Below are 18928 nucleotides of genomic sequence, written 5' to 3' on the forward strand. Positions count from 1 at the left end.
TACTTTCTCCTGTAATTTAATTTAGGCTATTAACTGATAATCTTAAAATGAACCAAATCAGTTCAAGCAACATTTGACCCTTCCATAATTTTTTTTTTTTAATTTTTCAAACCTATAGTCTGTCATGACAACTAAAATTTTATCAAAATTTGATTTTTACTTCAAATCTAGAGAATGGAAAAACAGTTGCATGTAAACACGTGCTAATTTACATTCAACTTTAATTCTGTTCGTGAAACTGACGAAACCTGTAGACTTTGAGACAAGGGCGTTAACGCACCTTCATTAAAAAATAATTTTCAGAAGAAGCTGTTGAATGTATATCTAAATCTTCTATTCCACCAAAAATACTTGCATAACAAAATGCCTATTATTATATATTAGTAAGTCATACACCTTAAAGTTCCCTTCTCAAGATTACAATCTTCTTTATTTATAGCCAAAGAGTGTGATATTAAAAAACCTCTGGCGTACTTTTCGTTGTGTAATATTAGACTGAATATTAGCTTACTAGTTAGTATCCGCTTTAAAATACGCCCGCATTTTTTTTTTCGTGTTATTTGAAAACCTACCATTTTACTTTTAAACACGATGAATTCTCCGTCCATATTAAGTTAGTGTCCGCTATAAAAAAAATACCTTATTGGTACTTATTTTCGAGGACCTTTAATATCACGTTTTTCGCAATCGTAAAGACCGCGAGAATAAATCAAAAAATATATAAAAATGTAATAACAACACATACAGGATATACATCGACAAATACACATTTTTTTTTTTTTTTACTTGTAAGGTCCATTTTTAAGTTCTGTTTTGAAATAACGCTAATTTGCAAAGATACAGTTTTCACATATGGAGTAGACAAAAGGTGTGTTTTAAAGGTTCCAGTTTATCTAGAAATTTTACAAATTTCAGGCTTTTTGAAAAATAAGATGAAGTTGAGAACGCTTGAATCGCGAAATTTAATGCCCTTTTTTCATTTTTGCCTTTTGAAATTACGAAATAAATAAAAGCCCGGAAAATACTGTCTCGCCAAAATCGAGAAATTAAGTACCCGCGAAATTAAGTACCAACAAGGGTACTAGGATGTTTGGGTTGGCAGTGTGGCGAATTTACAGGTGATGCTGAAGTTTGTTGTAATAACGGAGCTAAACCGCGATTGTTTTTTGTTCACCCTTTGTAAGGTTATCCGGATTTTGCTCGTGGAATACGGAATCCTCAGGCTTTGGAATCTGTAATTCTGCCCAAGGAAATTCCGCTAACGATTATGCACAGCGTTGGGATTCAGAATCCATGACGGTCTTGTTACAAATGATATCGGTCATGTTTAGTTTTAGTGTTGGTGACAATGACTGTGTTAGTGATGGCGTTGGCCGTGTTGATGAAGGCGGTGGGTTGCTGTGGTTATGCTGGCATTGTTGGTGTTGACAGAATTTTATTGTTATGCGCGCGCTTTTATTAACGATTTTAATGATGCTTTTGGTTTCTTTTTCTCAGATTCACTTGGTTTTATCATGGGAACTGAATATCACATAGATAATACTAAAACGACCTGGGAGAAAGCAAATGAACTGTGTAAAAGAAATGGGACGATTTTGGCCGAGCCTTCCCACTCAACGATTACCGAGCTCGCTGAAAGGCTCAGATCACTGGGATATACGAATTCTGATAGATTCTGGATTGGACTTACTTTTAACCCCGCTACTAGCCAGTTTGTGTGGAGTACAGGAGACATCGCTCAGCAAAACCTGGTCAATTTGACGTGTGGGAAATTCGCAGGAAGCTTACGCCGCATTTGCTACGTATTGACGAATATAGATCATTCTTCGTCACCATGTTTTTTAAGATGGAGCTGCCAAGATGCCAGATATGGTTATATCTGCCAAAATGGCCCCGAAGGTAATGTTTTAAGTAATAGTTGTCGATAAATAAATCAGACTGGTATTGATTTAAATAACCACACAGGACGAGGTGACTGAAGACTCTGCTTCGCGTCGACCACCAGGTGTGACGGAACAGTAAATAAGTTTAGTATACTTTAGATAACTTACTGCCTCTTGAAAGTAGCGGTGTTACCTTATTCAGTTTCCCTGAATATTTTTTTCTCAAATCTAATTGCTTAAGCAATTAGATTTAAGAAAAAATATAGTGCATGTTTTAAAAATGACAGAGGTTAAATGAAGCGCCTGACCTAATCAGGGGTAACCTAGCATCCATCTATTGGTCTACTTTTTACCAGCGTATAGTTTTAGAAACCTCCTCCCCGGCTTCATCTACTTTGTAAACTTTTCTAGGCTGTCCTTCATTCACAAACAGACCAACGACTGAGATGCAAGGATCCCAAGTAAAAAAAATTCTCATAGAATAAGTCGTAATATATTTATTTTCAGCTAAAACACTAGGAACTTCTCATACAAGAGTCCAGCAAGTTCTGCCAACAGCGACAACTAGGGGAATATTTTCTTCAAGCACGTTTTTGACAGCTGCTGTGCCTTCAACTGCTCTCGAAGTTCCGCTAATAGCACCATCTGACAAGGCATTCTTATCCTCAAGCACTTTACCTGCTCTGTCCTCAACTGCTCTTGACGTCCTCCCAAGAATGACAGCATCAACTGGGAACGTATTAGCTTCAAGCACTTTACCTACTGTCAAACTTCTGCTAACAGCACCATCTAGCAGGGCATCGTTGTCTTCACGCACTGTACCTGCTGCGTCTTCAAATGCCTTCGAAAATCTGCCAACAGCATCGACTGGTAAGATATTAGCTTCAAACACTGTTCTTGCCGTATCTTCAAATGCTCTCGAAGTTCTACCAACAGCATCAACTGAGAGGGCCTTAGCATCAAGCAGTCCTTCGTTCCTGTCTACCACTGCTCTCGAAGTCAGAGTGCCAACGTTGACGGCTTGGAAAGCATTTAATGCCAATATAACCTCCAACAGTGTCAAACGGCACTCTAACTATCCGGTAAGTCTGCCTCAAGGCGAAATTCCAGCCAATGCGTCATCGCAGAGTAAGAGATAACGTTGATATTGGTCAAAAATACTGTGGCGGACCAAGAATTTCATATAATTGGGAATGCCTGCCATCCAGATCCCAGGTGTGACCCTAAAAAATTGTTCTACGACCTTGCTCGCTTCAGTTTGCCCTAGAAAGAAGGTAGTGGGAAAGAAAACTCAAAAGATACTTATACTGAGTGTATTCAAACAAAGAAAAATAGGCTGATCAGGAATCAGCACATTGTCTAGCGCAAACGTAAACCCATTCTTTAGGTTCTTCAGAAGAAAAATGTAAACACCATAACTTGAATCTTCTTGTTTTTATTGATGCGGCAGCTACTGTATTCCAGTATTTTTCAGTGGAACTTGGATTCTGGATTCCAATCGTTAGTGGGATTCCGGATTCCTTGAGCTGTATTCTGGATTTAAAAGCCCAGGATTCCTGATTCCATAGGCAAAAATTTCCTGGATTCCGGATTTCACAAGCAAACATTTTAGGATTCCGGAATCTGGATTCCCTTACGTGGGACGAATCTAGACACATACAGATAACGGTTGAAACTTACTGTTGAGAATTTGGCAGATTCGAAATTTTTGTATACTAGATTGTGAATTGATATCGTTTTAGTAATTCTCTGCTGGGCTGTTTTAACGTCAATTTTTTCAGATTTTTTTCTTCGAGTGTTACAATTGCATTTAATTTAACATTTAATTGAAAGCTAGAAATTACAATAAAAAAAAATCCACATGTGTTGATAAACTTCTTAATTGCAGAGCTAGAAACTCCCCATCGCCTTAACCCTTTAAGCCCTAAGAGTGATCAGCATCAAATTTCTCCTTGTAATATCAGTGCTTTGTAAAACAGAGTGGTCTTGAGAATTACGGACGTGATCACACATAATGAATTGGTTTGATATTCTCCCCTCTTCTCCCCTCTACTTCAGTAGGAAATGAATAGGGACAACAAATGAGAATTCAAATTTTGATCTTAGGGTTTAAAGGGTTAACACCCATCCGTTTCTTATTCTTTTCTTTTTTTTTAGCAAGACATCGGTAAGAGTTTGTTGATAGTGACATTGAGCTAATATTTAATACCCAGGGGCCCCACTCACATATTTTAATGACGGGGGGGGTCCGACAGAGGTTCATATTTTATACCCAAAAAAATCCCAACTTCAGAGTTTGTCTACCCAAAAAAATCCCTACTTTTTTTTAGCATACCCAGAAAAATCCCTCAGTGTTTTTGCATCAGCAAATTTTATTATTTATCTTCTGGAAAGCTAAAACATGCTAACTTCAACTTTTGTTTTGGTCAAAAACAAAACTATAAATTGCGCTTATGTTATTTTTGATTTGAGCTGATGAAAAATACAGTACCCAAAAAAATCCCTCTGTTGTTTTCGCGACCCAAAAAAATCCCGGCGTCTTTCATAGACCCAAAAAAATCCCTTTTGGCCAAAATGTCAGACCCAAAAAAATCCTTCGGACCCCCCCGTCATTAAAATATGTGAGTGGGCCCCTAGGATTTAATATATCAATTTTTTACAGTTGTTAGATTTTTACCGCAAGGTGGCGTCACTAAATCCACAAGACCCACTTTCACTAAAGGTAAGAAACTAATAATTGTATGAGCAATTGATTGGTAAATGAAAAATCTATAAACGTCGACAAAATATGAATCAATTCTCTGGTCTCAAAAAAGAAATACAAGAAAAAGATTCACAGCAAGTGACTTCTTACTTTGCCGAATGTAGACGCCGCTTCGCTTTGGGGACTTAAAATCTGATAGGAAAAAGTTCCGCATTTAATTAAACCAAAAAAGGACCTCAGTAAATGATGTCTGTGTGGTGAATCAAAATGCAAAAGCTTAGCTGTGTGATAGCAGTCTCTCGTAAAGTTGTTCAGTCAAACCAAGTGAAAACCTTTCAACAACGGCCACCATGGGCCCATAGGGAAGCTGCCCTTACAGTCACTGTGCTCGAATTGTAGGTGGCTCCTCTCTAAAGGTTCTACAAATGGTATAGGATTTAATGACGTAGAAACCAACTGTGATAGGCATCCTACTGATGAATGACTACAGTCAGATATCTATGTGGGGACAACAACTGTTTATGATAATCTGCTCCCTTTGAACTAAAGACATTTTTGTTCAGGAGTTGCTGCTTCCTTCCTCCTGTACGTATATAGGAACAGATTATAAATATCGTAGAATTGTCTGAGTTTGTAAAGAAGGCTTGCTGTCTAGACTGGAAAATAAACATCCACACTTCCTCGGTTAATTCTCCTCTATTCCACCTTTCATTCTGTCTAAATATTTAGTTAAAAGTAGCTGAACTAGGAAAGCATTAGCATCTGTGCAAATGTATTGGAACAAAAGAACGTTTTTACGCAACAAAAAAGGTTTAACTCCAACTGCATGGATTGGTTCGGAAAAACCAACATGGCTGTTGTTTTAGTATTGTTTAGGGAAACCAATACAGTGGCCGCCATGACGTCATGTGAAACCACTCAGTCTGAGTAACGTGTACTAAGGGATCTTAATAAACAGGGAAGGTTTGATAAACAAAGAAAAAAGGGTCAGTATCTAGCTGATGTAAATGTCCATTTAATAATCAACGCAAATAGTTTAGAGAGGTCACACAGTCATATTGGGGGAAACTACCAACGAGAAGAATGTGTGCAGGAGGGTGGCCGGGGAGGGAAGTATGGTGCTGACACGATAGATGAACAAAACGTGACCCTTATTAGTTACATCCAGGATGACAGGATGACCGTGAAAGAAAGGTGCGATGAGCTAAACTAAGAAGGCATAAAATTCAAGAAAAGATAACTACTGGCCCGTAATTTTTATATATGTGTGTGTGTGTATATATATATATTATATGTATTTATTTTGTTTTTTTACAGCTTCTCACAGATGTATATCAAGATTTCATACACGCCTTGCAAGAAAACTCCAAAACTGAGATTGGTGAAGGTATAATGTTATCAGCACGAGCTATTGAAGTATACGCGTTCAAATACGCTTCTTTTAACTTGAATGCGTCAAAAAGGGAGGAGAGAAAGGAAAACCAACACATAGGTAAAAAAATATACGGTCAGATGTTAGTCCTTTCATAACTTTTGTGTTTTAGACTGTTTCTCTCTGTTTAACCCTATTATCTCCATTATAAAATGGAAGTCAATTTAAACTGTTCATAAACTAACGTGTTTCTTCATTTTTTTATCCCTAGTTATACATGTATCTCTGGTACCTAAAGGTTACGCCGACAATTTTACTTTTTCCGGAGAGGACAATTTTGAGGAAGTGGCAAAAATCACTCTTCCATCCTCTTCGTTTCGAAATCAAGGTAATTTTGCTCAAGGGACCAATCAATTGAGGTTTGCCCCGGGGTTTACTCCTTATAATGGCCTATACGGGGAACTCCGCCCGAAAGAGGTACCAATTTTAGGTTTCAGTTATATAAAAGGGTTGGGTTTTCAATAATTGAAGTATAGGAAAGGGTAGAAAATCTATCATTTCCATCTGTAAATAGGCTCAAAAGGGTTAAAGGGTTATGGCTGTGAAAAAATCGAGAAAAACTCCTAGCTTTGTGATTTATTCATATTTAAAAGGCAGTGCATCTACATCAATTAAAATTAAAGGGATGGAAAGTTGTACACTATAGGTATGTGAATAAGGTACCATTTGTCAAATAAAGGTATACGTAAGGGATATCTTTTCTGTCGAAAATTGTATACAAAAGGGTAAAGGATTGGACCAGTCGGGGCCTTGCCTCCGCGTAGACAAAAGACAATAGACAATATTTTATTTGTCAGGGGTCTTATACCAGCTGGTATAATACTCGTAAATAAACGTATGAAACTTTAATGAGTACCCCCTACCCCCTGGGATTTGACCATGACATACAGGACCCTAAGAACGTCCAGAACGTCCATTTCCTTTCTGCCCATGTCTTTAAAGTCGTATTTTATTTGTCTCTGTGATGTTTTCAGATACTATTGTTGTTAACACGCTGTATCTTGGTCTTGATGAATACTTTTACAGCTTGGGTCCAAGGTGAGGATGGGTTGTTTCAAATAATCCGGATAAAAGGTGTAGCAAAGTAAACTTATTTAACTCAAAAGTAAAATAATTATTAAATTTAATTTAAATATTTAATTCACAAGTAAACCTTCCCTCCCATTAAACATTGCACATCCCAGATATTTATTGAGTTCCATATTTCGGTGAAGTTCTAGCCTTGCAGGTTCTCAACACAATAATTTTCACGAATAGACAGTTTTATTTTATTTTATTTTAAGTTAAGAATTATTTAACGATTAAAATATATCCCATGAATAGCTTTTGCAATTACAGTCAAACTTCCTTTAAAAGCGGACAATGTAGGGACCTTGAGTTAGTGTCCTCATTAGCGAGAGTCCATAATAGCGGGAGTTTATTTCAGTCAAACTTATGCAATTTGTTTTTGCCGGGGAATTAGTTGCTGTCCGTTTTATCGGGGTGTCCGTTATAGCGGGGTGTCTGCAAGGCCAAAGTGGACTGTATACTGTATCTGTTATAGTCATGCAAATAAAGTTTGTTGTTGTTTTTGTGGTTATTATTAAAGATGTGTTCAACTCAACAAGGTGATCGCCAAGCTTGAAATACTAGAGGGTGGATATTTCAATTTCCTTGTCTTATTGTTTCAATTTTCTTCTCTGAAACAACTGGACAATTAAATAAATAAAAATCGTCTCTAAAATGAACGTCACTACAGAATTCATTTCTTATTATAAACTGCTTTAACACTGTGAAAAGGAATGAACCTATGAGTCATTTCATTGACTAGGTTGAGTATGATCGTCCGGGTAAACGTAGTTCACATTAGGACTGTTGTTGTTGACAGTGACTGACGCTTCTGACCTGTGCGGTAGTCATCTTCAGAGTCAAAGTGATTTGTATCACGTCAGTTCATGGCATTAAACTCTGGTTGTTAACTTGATTGGTCAATCAAGTGGCGATGTTATTGGTCGTCTGTCAGTTAAGCCAAGTAATGTTATAACTTTAATAATGCCATATCATTATTAAAGTTATAAATGTACAGAAGATCATTACGACAGTTAGTCTAAAACGAAACCTGCCGTTGATATGTTCATATTTATCAGCCTGTCTTCCCGCGCGTCTAGCTGTAGTTTAAAATTTATTACATCGACTTTGGTTTATAAGATTAACGTTTACTTAACTATTTTATCTTTTCATTTTTTACCCTTTTTTAGCAACAAACGTATCGGATCCAGTATTTTAGGAAGTAGCCTTAAGCCGTACCAAACTGGAGTTTTTAGGGAGAATGTTACTATAGTTCTTCGAACCCTGAAGGTAAACATGTTAATTAACAACTATTCCACGCGTGCGCGTTAGATATGAGATGGCCATGGTAACCATCGAGGCGCGTAGCGCCGAGTCGGCTATAATCATCTCATATCCAACAAGCGCGAGTGGCATAATTGTTTGATTAAAAACGCCCACAAAATATCGAGAATTCTTCCAGACTTTATTTGTAACAACAACCGATTTTCAGCTTGTTTTTAATTTTGAGCAGACGCGTGTACAGTTACTATATTCGGAGAGCATGGTATAATGGCTCATACAACAGTATGCCTAAGCCAATCAGGGCTCTAGAACTGCATTATCCAATGATTCAGTTTTTAATAATGATAATTAACCCTTCACGTACAACTGACATATACCAGGAAATGAGCGGATATTTTGCTCTTAACATAAACTAAGAGCACAAGTAGCCACATAAGATGTTTCTGGCAATTAGCTGGACGCCACTTTCGCATTTCAATACTTCAATACCCTCCACCGGCGGTCACTGTGAAGAACGTGAGATAGTATCTACTTTTAATTAAATCAAAACAATCCAACAAACTAACAAAACAAAAAACAAAAAAATATAAACTCATTTTTCTCCACAGTTCTTGTAACCCTCAAAATCAATTTTATTATTTATGACTCATTTGTTGCTTGCTGCAGGGAAATGAACACAAGGACTCAAAAAAATGTGTATTTTGGAAATGGAACTACTCATACCTGTAAGTAAACGTATTTAAGTAACCCAGCATTAATAACTGTCTTATAAAGTTTTGTTTTTAAGATAAGGATCACAAGTGAAATTTTTCTAGTATTTCATTCGTAAGACTGTTTCTCAGATTTGCTGTCGAGTATGCTTATTAAAATTTTTAGCTGATACGCAGGAAAAATGAAAAAAGATCAGGTTTATGCCTATGAACACTTGATAAAAAAAATACCAGACAACCCTCTTAAATTTCCAATGGCATTGTGATAGATTTTTACTAAAGCAGACCAGAAGGCTCACTCTTGATTCAATATCGAATCGAGTTTGCCTTACAGAATAGAAGAGAGATGTATGTTGAGAGATGTCTACACCAGGAACTTGCACTGTTTTAGCTAGCATGTACCAGGCTCTCAGATAGCAGAAACGTCGCAAAAAGAAGTCAAGCGAAAATAAGACGGACGAGATCTGGAAAAAGTAGCGCGCTTTTCGCATCAATTTTCGTGATCTCTGTACACTATAAACTTGGAGCCAGAAAGAGGCTACGTTTTACTATGTTCCCAGAGCAATTGCAAGATAATTTTATTTTCCAGCTTATTTTTTCGGCTTGACTTGCGTGATGTTTACCAGGTTGATAGTACGGCGCATTTTCCGGTAACAGGGGCTTCAACTCTGCGAGTACATCCCATGTTGCTATTTCACAAATGACCTCTCCTTTTAACTTCGTTTTTACGGTGCCTAACAAAATTCATTCATCCTTCTCCTTGAATTTTTCAATTAAGTACAAAATGATTTTAATGGATAAGACTATAATTGTTAGTGAACCCAAAAAAAGGAGATTCTCATTATTGTGCGCATGCGCATCACCGCAACAACATTTTTTTCCAATTTCAATTACCATACAAATTTGACATGTGTGACAATTCCTTTCAGAAATAACGGTAGCTGGTCAGGTGATGGATGTTCACTGGTTAAAACAAACGGAAGTCACGTTGTATGCACGTGCAATCATCTGACGAATTTTGCCATTTTGATTAACATCAAGCCGCAGGAGGTTAATGTGATTATGAATTAAAGGGGCTACGTTACGAGGATATTGCTGCCTTAGGTCAATTCTGGGAACCACCGCGGTCAAACGTCTAAATCGTTATTTTTGTTTTTTATTGCTGGGATTTCATTTACCAGTTAGAGAAAAATGGACAAAGATGTATAAATCAGTTAGTCAACATAACTATCTTTCCATTTTTCTCAAAATTTTGAGCTTTTTTCGCTGAAAACGCTTCGCGCTAAAAGAGAATCATGTTTGAAAATGGCGCCGATAATAACGTCAGCATCGGTTTTCAATCACTTAGAACTTTTTTAGTAAACTTTTAAAAAGTTTAGTAAACTAACAGGATGTTGGTAATACTCTAAACTTTCGAGAGTGAAAGTAGCAACCTTAACTTTGAAGTATTTCGCTTAACTTTTGCAAATTTCACTCGTTTGACCGCTGTGAAATTCTGGGATCACTTTACCTTTCTGTGAAACTGCCCACCTACCCCTCCCCTAAGCCAACATTAACACTTACTTCTCAGTTAAGGCAAAATGTTGGCTTAGGGGAGGGGTAGGTGAGCAGTTTCCCAGAAAGGTAGAATGATCCCAATTCTGTGCTGAAGTCATTACTTAGTGCCTTTACCCAGACACAGAATGTTCCTGTAGAGATATCAAGAAGATATCAAACAATTTTCATCAGGGAGCATTAACCATAATAATTGTACTGTTTTGTTGATTTATGTAGGCATAGCATTAGTATAGGTAATAGCATGATTTGTAGTGATATTTGGCATAAATACCACGACTGATATTTCGAAATTGTTATACGTAATTTCACGAGCCGTTAGGCGAGTGAAATTTGAGACAATTTTGAAATGTCACGAATGGTATTTATGCGAAATATCGCGTACAAATCATGCTGTTATTTGTTTATACTACTACCCACAAAAGGTTTGTAATTTTCACATGTAGCCAGGTATTTCAAATTAAGCTAAAATATACCACTGCTCTCAGCTAATCAAATTGCAGAAATTTCTCATGTAGTAGCATTAAAAATTGAAAAGGTTGGGCCAACTTTTTCAAGTTTCAATCCATGTCCATCCTTGCCATCCGTTGCAACACAAGACAGGCAAACATTTTCAATGCCTAAATATAATCTTGAAAAACAAAAACGGGCCATTAGTTTTTTAATTAAATCGATGAGAAGACAAGTTTATAGTTTTCTCACAATCAAACATCACAAACCGCAGTCCTGGAACATTTTATGTCATATAAACTTAAAATGCTTATCCGATAAAGTAAAACGGATTTCTGTGCTCGCTAATAATTTTAGACGCAAACTTTATATCTTTCTTTTCCTCCTGTCTTCCTTTTCAGCTCCCGGAGAAGCACCAAAAAGCCTTGACATATATTACATATATTGGACTCGGAATTTCCTTAGTTGGAGAAACTATTACCATTGTTGCGTATATGCTACTGTTGTAAGTATTGTAAACTTGAAGCAGGGTTAAGTTGCTGGTAGGATTATTTCATGCGTTATTTCTATGTACCTCAACGTTGACAAGGACGTTTTTTGGCTTTTTTGGTTGTTGTTGTTTATAAGTAAAAAAAAAAAAAAAGGTTAAAATTAGCAAAGCGAAGCAATTCAAGTGTACCCCTATGCATTTTATTAGGACATATGTAGGTAACACTAGTTTGCTAGTCTTAACGTGCTATAAAAACGGGTATAACTTTAATATAAGAAAAAGCTTAAGGCCTTAAAACTTTAGGTCCATAAATACTCTTATTTACTGGTTGGTCGTTCAACAGCTGAAACATGATTTTACGCTTTTTATGCCTTCTTCAGGTGTTCAAATAATGACCAGCAAAGTCATGTGCACATGAACTTAGTCGCCACACTAGCAATGGCTCAAGTGATTTTCCTGGCGGGAATAGACACTTCACAAGATCAGGTGATTATGAGCAGTTTAGAGTAAAATAATAATATGCCGGTAATGTTAACGAGGGACAATCATAGGAGTAGGAAGCAGAGAAGGAAAGGGTGCATGATAATGATGACGACGATAATGATGATGAGGACGATGACGATGATAATGATGATGATGACGACGATGATGATGATGATGACGACGACAACGACGATGATGATGATGATGATGATGATGATGACGCCGATGATGATGATGATGATGATGATAATGATGACGATAACGACGAGGTTGAAGATGATGATATGCATGATAGACAGTAAACTAAGTCAGGACTCCTGACTGAGTATGATATGAATAATTATGCAGATATTGCTGGTTTTCAGTGTCACGCCATTCAAAATAGATCAAATTAAAATTCAAAACCGTTTAATAGGTAAAGTCCAGAATCTGGGAAATGAAAAGGAAGGTACATATACAAAGACCCTCGCCAAGATTCAGGTCAGAGGAATATTTCATATAAGAGATATCGGAAGAAATGGTTTACCTAAAATTATAGAGATTTGTATGGAGACGCCATGCTGGTGCTCACCTGGATGAGCTCCAACATGGCGGACGGAAACCCACAGAAACATCTGTTACCGAGTTCTGGTACAAAAGCGTGAATTCATTCTTCGAGAAACTCATAAACATTAAAGTGATACTTTTCCTAATACATGAAATGTTTAGAGAGCAAAATTTCCTGAAATAAGTCATGTTTTTAACCTACATGACAGCTCTCTTGGCGTCACGCAAAAGCTTAGAAATTCAAGCGTACTCTATCACAAAACCAAGAACCCTTTCGAAGCGAAAATTTGTATGAAAATTAGTTTTCAGCTGCTCTAATGCATCGTGAAAGTAAAATCTCGGTAGGATCGATAGTTTTTTATTTTGAATTTTAGTGACGTCATGTAAAAACCTACAATAAGGAGGGTATCATATGAAGTCAGAGTAACCTCCAAGATCTGCATAATTTTTGAAATCATACAAAGCCGTCAAAGCCGTTTCCTAAAACTTTGCTTTCTCATTCATTCCATTTTAAAAAAAAGTTTACCACAACTTTACCTCTACGTAGAGATTCTCAAAACCTAAATGGACAGTTTCAGGATAAGGACGAACATTTGTTGCTTACTATTTGATAGTTTTCAAAACTGAGTCAGCATACTGGCTATTTGTGCATCATTTTGTCATCTATTTGAGGCTGTTATTCGGCTAACCGATCGAAATATTCCAGCCATTTTCTCAAAAAAGGTCGATACAATTCCAAATCACCAGAGTCGTCCACCTTTGCTGTCTTTGCCTGAAGTCATTCGTCCAATATTTTCCCATTATTGGACGATTGACGTAAACCTTCCAAATTTAATGTGCTCAGCGTTATCGCGTTATAGTTACAAAAAACAACCTGGATATTTAAGGCAATCAGAAACGGAGAAATATCTTGAATGTATTACAACTGAACGTGGATTATTCTGTTCCAATAGGTGCTGTGTTTGACAGTGGCCGCTTTGTTACACTACTTCTGTCTATCAGCCTTCTGCTGGATGTTGATCGAGGGCATTATGTTATACTTATTAATCATTGAAGTCTACAACAATGAACTCAATCTTCGACTTTGCTACAGTTTTTCATTTGGTAAGTCTCATGAACAAAGGCAAGGTAAAACCGAAATAAGTCTTAACTAGAAAATTCAAAACAAAGCTGATTTTTCTTTGACACTAGAAAACGCCTTGCCTACCAAGATTTTCGCGATTTCTTACATCTGCTGTCTTTCTTGTCTTTTCCGGTAAAAAAAGGAAAAGACCAAGGGGCACCCAACGTAAATGTTTGGAAAACATCTGTTCGGAAGACGATTTGAGAACTAGAATTTTCGGAACATTTGTTGTAAAATTTCTTGCTTGCCTGCTTCTCCTAGGATTTTCGAACATCTAAATAAATAGAATAGTTGCCCACTTTTAACGGATTTTTACCCTAAAAAGGTCACCTAGAATTTTCGGGAGCTTTTTCTCTAGCTGAAAAGGTCGGATCACTAGACTTTCAACTAGGAAATCCGAACAGATGAAACATTTTTAGGGGATGAAATATGCCTATATCTACCGTTTAAATACTAAAATACGTTCAACAATGCTTTGTTTAAGTGTTTTGAACTATATTCTCGTTTGGTGCCCCAGAGGACAGAAACCCTAAGAACTGATCTATCAAAATGCTGAACGGTGAGGGAAGTCAAATCAAACACACCGCGAGTTTATGTCCGTTCACTAAACTAATAAACTGCACTTCGACTCGTTTAGCTTTCTTGTTGTGTTCGGAGATTAATCGTGTAATTATTAATAATAAATCTTTTAAAACATGATTCAGTGATGCGTTGGCCATTTTTTTTGTTCAGGAATCCCAGGACTACTTGTTGGAGTAACATTGTTAATTGCCCAATTGAGAAAGGAAGGAATTTATCAATACAAAGCCAGTAGATGGTAAGATTTTCTCATTGCCTTGCAACTAGCGCTGACAAGACAGAAACTCAAGATACAAGCACTAGTATCGTGGTGCAATAAAACCGGATGAAGGTTCGTCGAGAGAGGAGGGCAAGTGAATAGAATCTCCTTAGCGAAAAGAGGCCCTTACATGGGTTTAAATTGGAGGCTGGTGAAGAAAACCCTGAAAACATTAAAATGTGTGCATGATTGTGAGGATCGTTTTCCCCTTATGTAAGGGTCTGGATGACTCTGCCCCCGCCCCCCTCCCTCCCATCTCAAGGTCTGGATCCGGCACTATAATAATATAATAATAAAGCCTTTATTTAAAGAGGGTAGCACTTAATAGCCAAAGGCTAATAAACTTGTGGCCCTCATAAAATACACAACTATTTACAATCTAATAAATATAGTAAGCTAAAATATATAAACAATTAAAATAACTCAGGATTCGAATTTTATAAAAATAAAAAATTATTAAATGATAAAATGATGCAAACATTGTTGTTCCTTAAAAATCTTGGCAAACATGTTCTTTTTAAAACATGCTACAGAATCTAGTTTCCTAATTTCAATTGGTGTACTATTCCACAGTCTTGTTGCCGAAACAGCGAAAGAGCGTCCTCCCTCTGTTTCTCTTCTATATTTAGGACAAACAGCATTAATGCTTGAATATCTAGTGTTGCGGGAGTGCCGCTTATTATTCAAAATTAAGTGTTCATTTAGATAATTCGGCAAATACCCATTAATTTGCTTATACATTATTATGCATTTATCTATCTTATGTTGCTCATAAAACGGAATCCAACCTAGCTTGTTAAACAAAGCAACTGATGGTGTCATGCGATCGGCATGGTTTCTTTGTTGAATTTCTCATTAGCAGTTGCGGTGATTCAAGGACCTGTCATCGTTTATAAGACGAGAATTTTTTTTATCTTGATTATTAGGTGCTGGTTATCGACAGAAAATTACTATATATGGTCATTTGCAGCACCAGTGATATTGATAACTAGTGTAAGTACCTATCAAAGGCTCATACCAACTGCCAGTTGATTTCGAACTCATTCGACCAATATCAAAATCCAAACAAAAGAACATCTTGAGTATACGTGCATTTATTCAACCAGTTTACTTAAGATCATACTTAAAAGGCAGCTTGTCACTATATATTGCCTCAATATTGCCATGGAAAAAGTCCGGAGGACCAAAACTGTTGGACAGGGGAGCGAGCGCGCAAACCAAAATTTTTCGGACGGACATGATTGGGATGATATAAAGACAGGTCATCATTAGAAAAAAAGTCTTATCAACTTATCAACTTTTATCATGTGCTAGTGAAAAGTGTCACACATGTACAACATTAAATTTTTTTGTAATCCACTTCTCATTGGTTTGATTGATTTGTCATTTTTCTTCAGATAAACGCCATGGTGTTTTGTGGGGTCGTTAAGGAAATGGTTACTATGCCAAGCACGCGGTCGAGGAAGTTTCATGCAATAAAGTTAGTGACTCAGTCACTCTGTTTTTCTTTCTTTTGTTTTTTAAAAAGGGCCTTGCAGAACACCACTTTCTGTTTACGGGGGTGATGGGCTTATGGTTGTGGTGCACGCGCGAGTCACAGGAAAAGGTTTCCTCCTCCGCTTTTAAATCAAAGATGGCGACTAATCACGCCTTTAATTTCATGTTTTGAGAAATTATATTTTCATTAATACTGATAGATAAACATGGAATCACGGATGTCTGCAGAAAATGCGTTTAGCACGTCGTTCGGGTAGATCACGCAAGATTTATACTTTGATCTTTTGACTAAAGCATTATTAATTTAGCCAGTTTCTCTTTATTAGGACAACTGTAAAAGCTTGCATTGTGTTATTTCCTCTTTTGGGAGTCACGTGGTTGTTTGGTTTGCTGAGTCTCTCCAAGGCTGGACTTGTTTCACAATATGTTTTTACGGTACTTAACACACTACAGGTGCGTGAAGAAATAAAATTTGACATACTCCTCATTTTTGACTAAATGCAATAAACGGTCTCCCTTTTAAGTACCCACAGTATGCTGTTTACGTTTCAATTTTAACCCCGAGTCTAACAAGAATAATGAACTAAGAAAACAAAGGAATAGAGTTTTATAACACACTCTATTTTGCTGGCGTTTAAATGTTTGCCGCTTTAATTCCTACGGGGCGGATGGGTACAAGCTTAGTACATAAAGATTTCTGGGAACTTTTTCGTAGATTTCATAAGCAGTGATTGGTTACTGGTTCCATTGGATACCATCTAATAACAAAAGCTCTCGCTTGTCCACGCAAATTATCTCAGAAATCGCTGCCTCCAAAGTTGTGCTCATTTTCCCTGAACTCATGCATGGAGTCTCCTTTGTAGGATGAATGCTTGCCCTGAAACGAATTCCTTTTCTGCTTTGTTCTGTGATTTGTGGATCTTAAGATAAAACTTAAGTATTCTCTCAAAAGTGAACGAGTCTTCAAGAAAGGTTCCTGAATCGAACGAACAGAGGAACTTAACTAGCAATAGTGTGTAGGTTGAGTTTGATCGTCCGGGTGAACGTTGTTGACAGTGACTAACGTTTCGACAACCTGCTGTGCGGTAGTCATCGTCAGAGTCAAAGTGGGTTGTATCACGTCAGTTGATGGTATTAAACTCTTGACTAATCTAACTGGTCAATTAAGTCGACGATCATGCTCAAACTACTTATAAAATGACTCCTGGGTTCAATCCTTTCACAATGCTGTACTCATTTTCATCTTCCCCTGTCGTTTGGTTATTTCAGGGATTGCTGATTTTCCTTTTACACTGTATAAGAAACTCTGAGGTAAGTTTAACAACTTGGATTTCTTGGGGAAAAACACTCAAATTTTAAGTTCAACTTTGTTTACAATCGTCTATCAATGTAATGAAGACATGGGTTATTGGGTACAATTAGACGAGTGGTGCACACCCATACCAGTTTCCCACCAAAGATTATTGAGTTCCTCGCAAAACCTTCATAAAAATAAGTGTTGTATTCAAGTATATTCTGATCAGTTTTCGCAATTACTCGCTCTTGTTCGCTATGGAACGAAATGCTAGCGATAAGAAACTACTTGTAATTATAAATGACAAAATCACATCTTTGTAAACTTAGGTAAATTTCGAAAAATTCCCGGTTAGGGCATTCCGCTAACCTTCTTCAATTCGCACATCCGATTTACATTCGTCTCCATTCTTGTTTTAGATAAGAGCAGTATGGAATAAAAAACTACAAAACGTTAAAAGGCAAGCTTGGAATTTGTTCAGAATAGGAAGACCGCCAGCGACCACGAGTTCAACTCCAGAGGCCCAGTCCTACAGAGCGGAACGATCCGAGATGGAAATGAGCAGGAGAAACAACAAGATTGCACCTGTCGATGGATAGAAGGGAAATCCTAAGTAGAAAGAACGACTTCGTCTGCCGACCATACTCAGGTTAACGCCCGAATAGTTGAAATTTAAAGGAGAGAGGATCGTTGCTATGGAAAAGCGTTGCGTGTCTGTATTGGAGTGTCTGCCTCAACACGCGGGTAACCGACAACTTAGTTACCAGCATATTTGGGGAGTTACAAGTATAAACGTTTTTCGTACCTGGTGATTTAGACGCCCACTAACAACGCAGGAATGAAGTTAAAACGCGCGAATTTTCGATCAAATCCCGAAGGAACTGGATTGACACTCAAGTTGGACATGTCTTCTTTGCACTGTATTCTTAGTCCAGTCCATCAAGGTGATGGTCGAGTTATGACTCAAACAAAGTTGTCACCGACTTCTATATACATTGCTGACATTCAAAAGACATTTTTCGCGTTATCGGTGGGTACTCCTGTGTTTAGATAAGGAACTAAGAACCTCCGTTTGACGGTAACAGGGGCTAACTACATGTATAGTTTGAAAGGAAAGATTGCGGCGAACAGAGAGGACCAATTCACCATGGATAACATTAAAAATGAAGTTAAAATGGTCATTTCATGAGATAAAGGACAAACCATCGAGTAACAGATTCAGACACTGCAGTAGTCAAAGGCGTCCCAAACTCACGTTACGATTACCTCGAATTACCATTGACACTAGCGAGTCGGTATCGCCTTACAAGCGATCGTTGAGACGTTGTATGAGAAATAAAAAACTGGGGTCTGCGAACAATAAATGTCGTTGTATTTTACCTTTTGACTCTCTTACTTTGATCAATAAACCAAATAAAGAATACTCATCTCTGTTTTATTGTTTTGTGTTTCGGAATAAATTCATCGATTTAGTCCTCTTTTTGGCTAGATTGCATTACCCCTGTTACTTCACATATGAAAGGAGTTGTCGATCAATTGACACCGAAACACACAAATACAACAAAGATGAATATTCTTTATTTAGTTTATTGA

General features: G+C 37.2%; 1 protein-coding gene across 1 annotated transcript in view; it reads left to right on the forward strand.

Annotated features, from left to right (window-relative positions):
* The window catches only part of LOC140945510 (adhesion G-protein coupled receptor D1-like), an 18247-nt gene extending 313 nt beyond the window's left edge, over positions 1-17934 (forward strand). Inside the window, exons 2-19 of the mRNA XM_073394527.1 lie at positions 1498-1899; positions 2391-2965; positions 4546-4605; positions 5905-6079; positions 6231-6347; positions 6994-7057; positions 8257-8356; positions 9017-9075; positions 9990-10110; positions 11466-11569; positions 11935-12040; positions 13537-13687; positions 14439-14523; positions 15471-15537; positions 15942-16024; positions 16368-16494; positions 17311-17352; positions 17755-17934. Of these exons, the coding sequence (XP_073250628.1) occupies positions 1498-1899; positions 2391-2965; positions 4546-4605; positions 5905-6079; positions 6231-6347; positions 6994-7057; positions 8257-8356; positions 9017-9075; positions 9990-10110; positions 11466-11569; positions 11935-12040; positions 13537-13687; positions 14439-14523; positions 15471-15537; positions 15942-16024; positions 16368-16494; positions 17311-17352; positions 17755-17934 (2618 nt within the window). The remainder of the gene's footprint in view (positions 1-1497; positions 1900-2390; positions 2966-4545; positions 4606-5904; positions 6080-6230; positions 6348-6993; positions 7058-8256; positions 8357-9016; positions 9076-9989; positions 10111-11465; positions 11570-11934; positions 12041-13536; positions 13688-14438; positions 14524-15470; positions 15538-15941; positions 16025-16367; positions 16495-17310; positions 17353-17754) is intronic.
* The last annotated feature ends 994 nt before the right edge of the window (positions 17935-18928 follow it).

Source organism: Porites lutea, chromosome 8 (genome assembly GCF_958299795.1).
Source record: "Porites lutea chromosome 8, jaPorLute2.1, whole genome shotgun sequence".
Lineage (NCBI taxonomy): Eukaryota > Metazoa > Cnidaria > Anthozoa > Scleractinia > Poritidae > Porites > Porites lutea.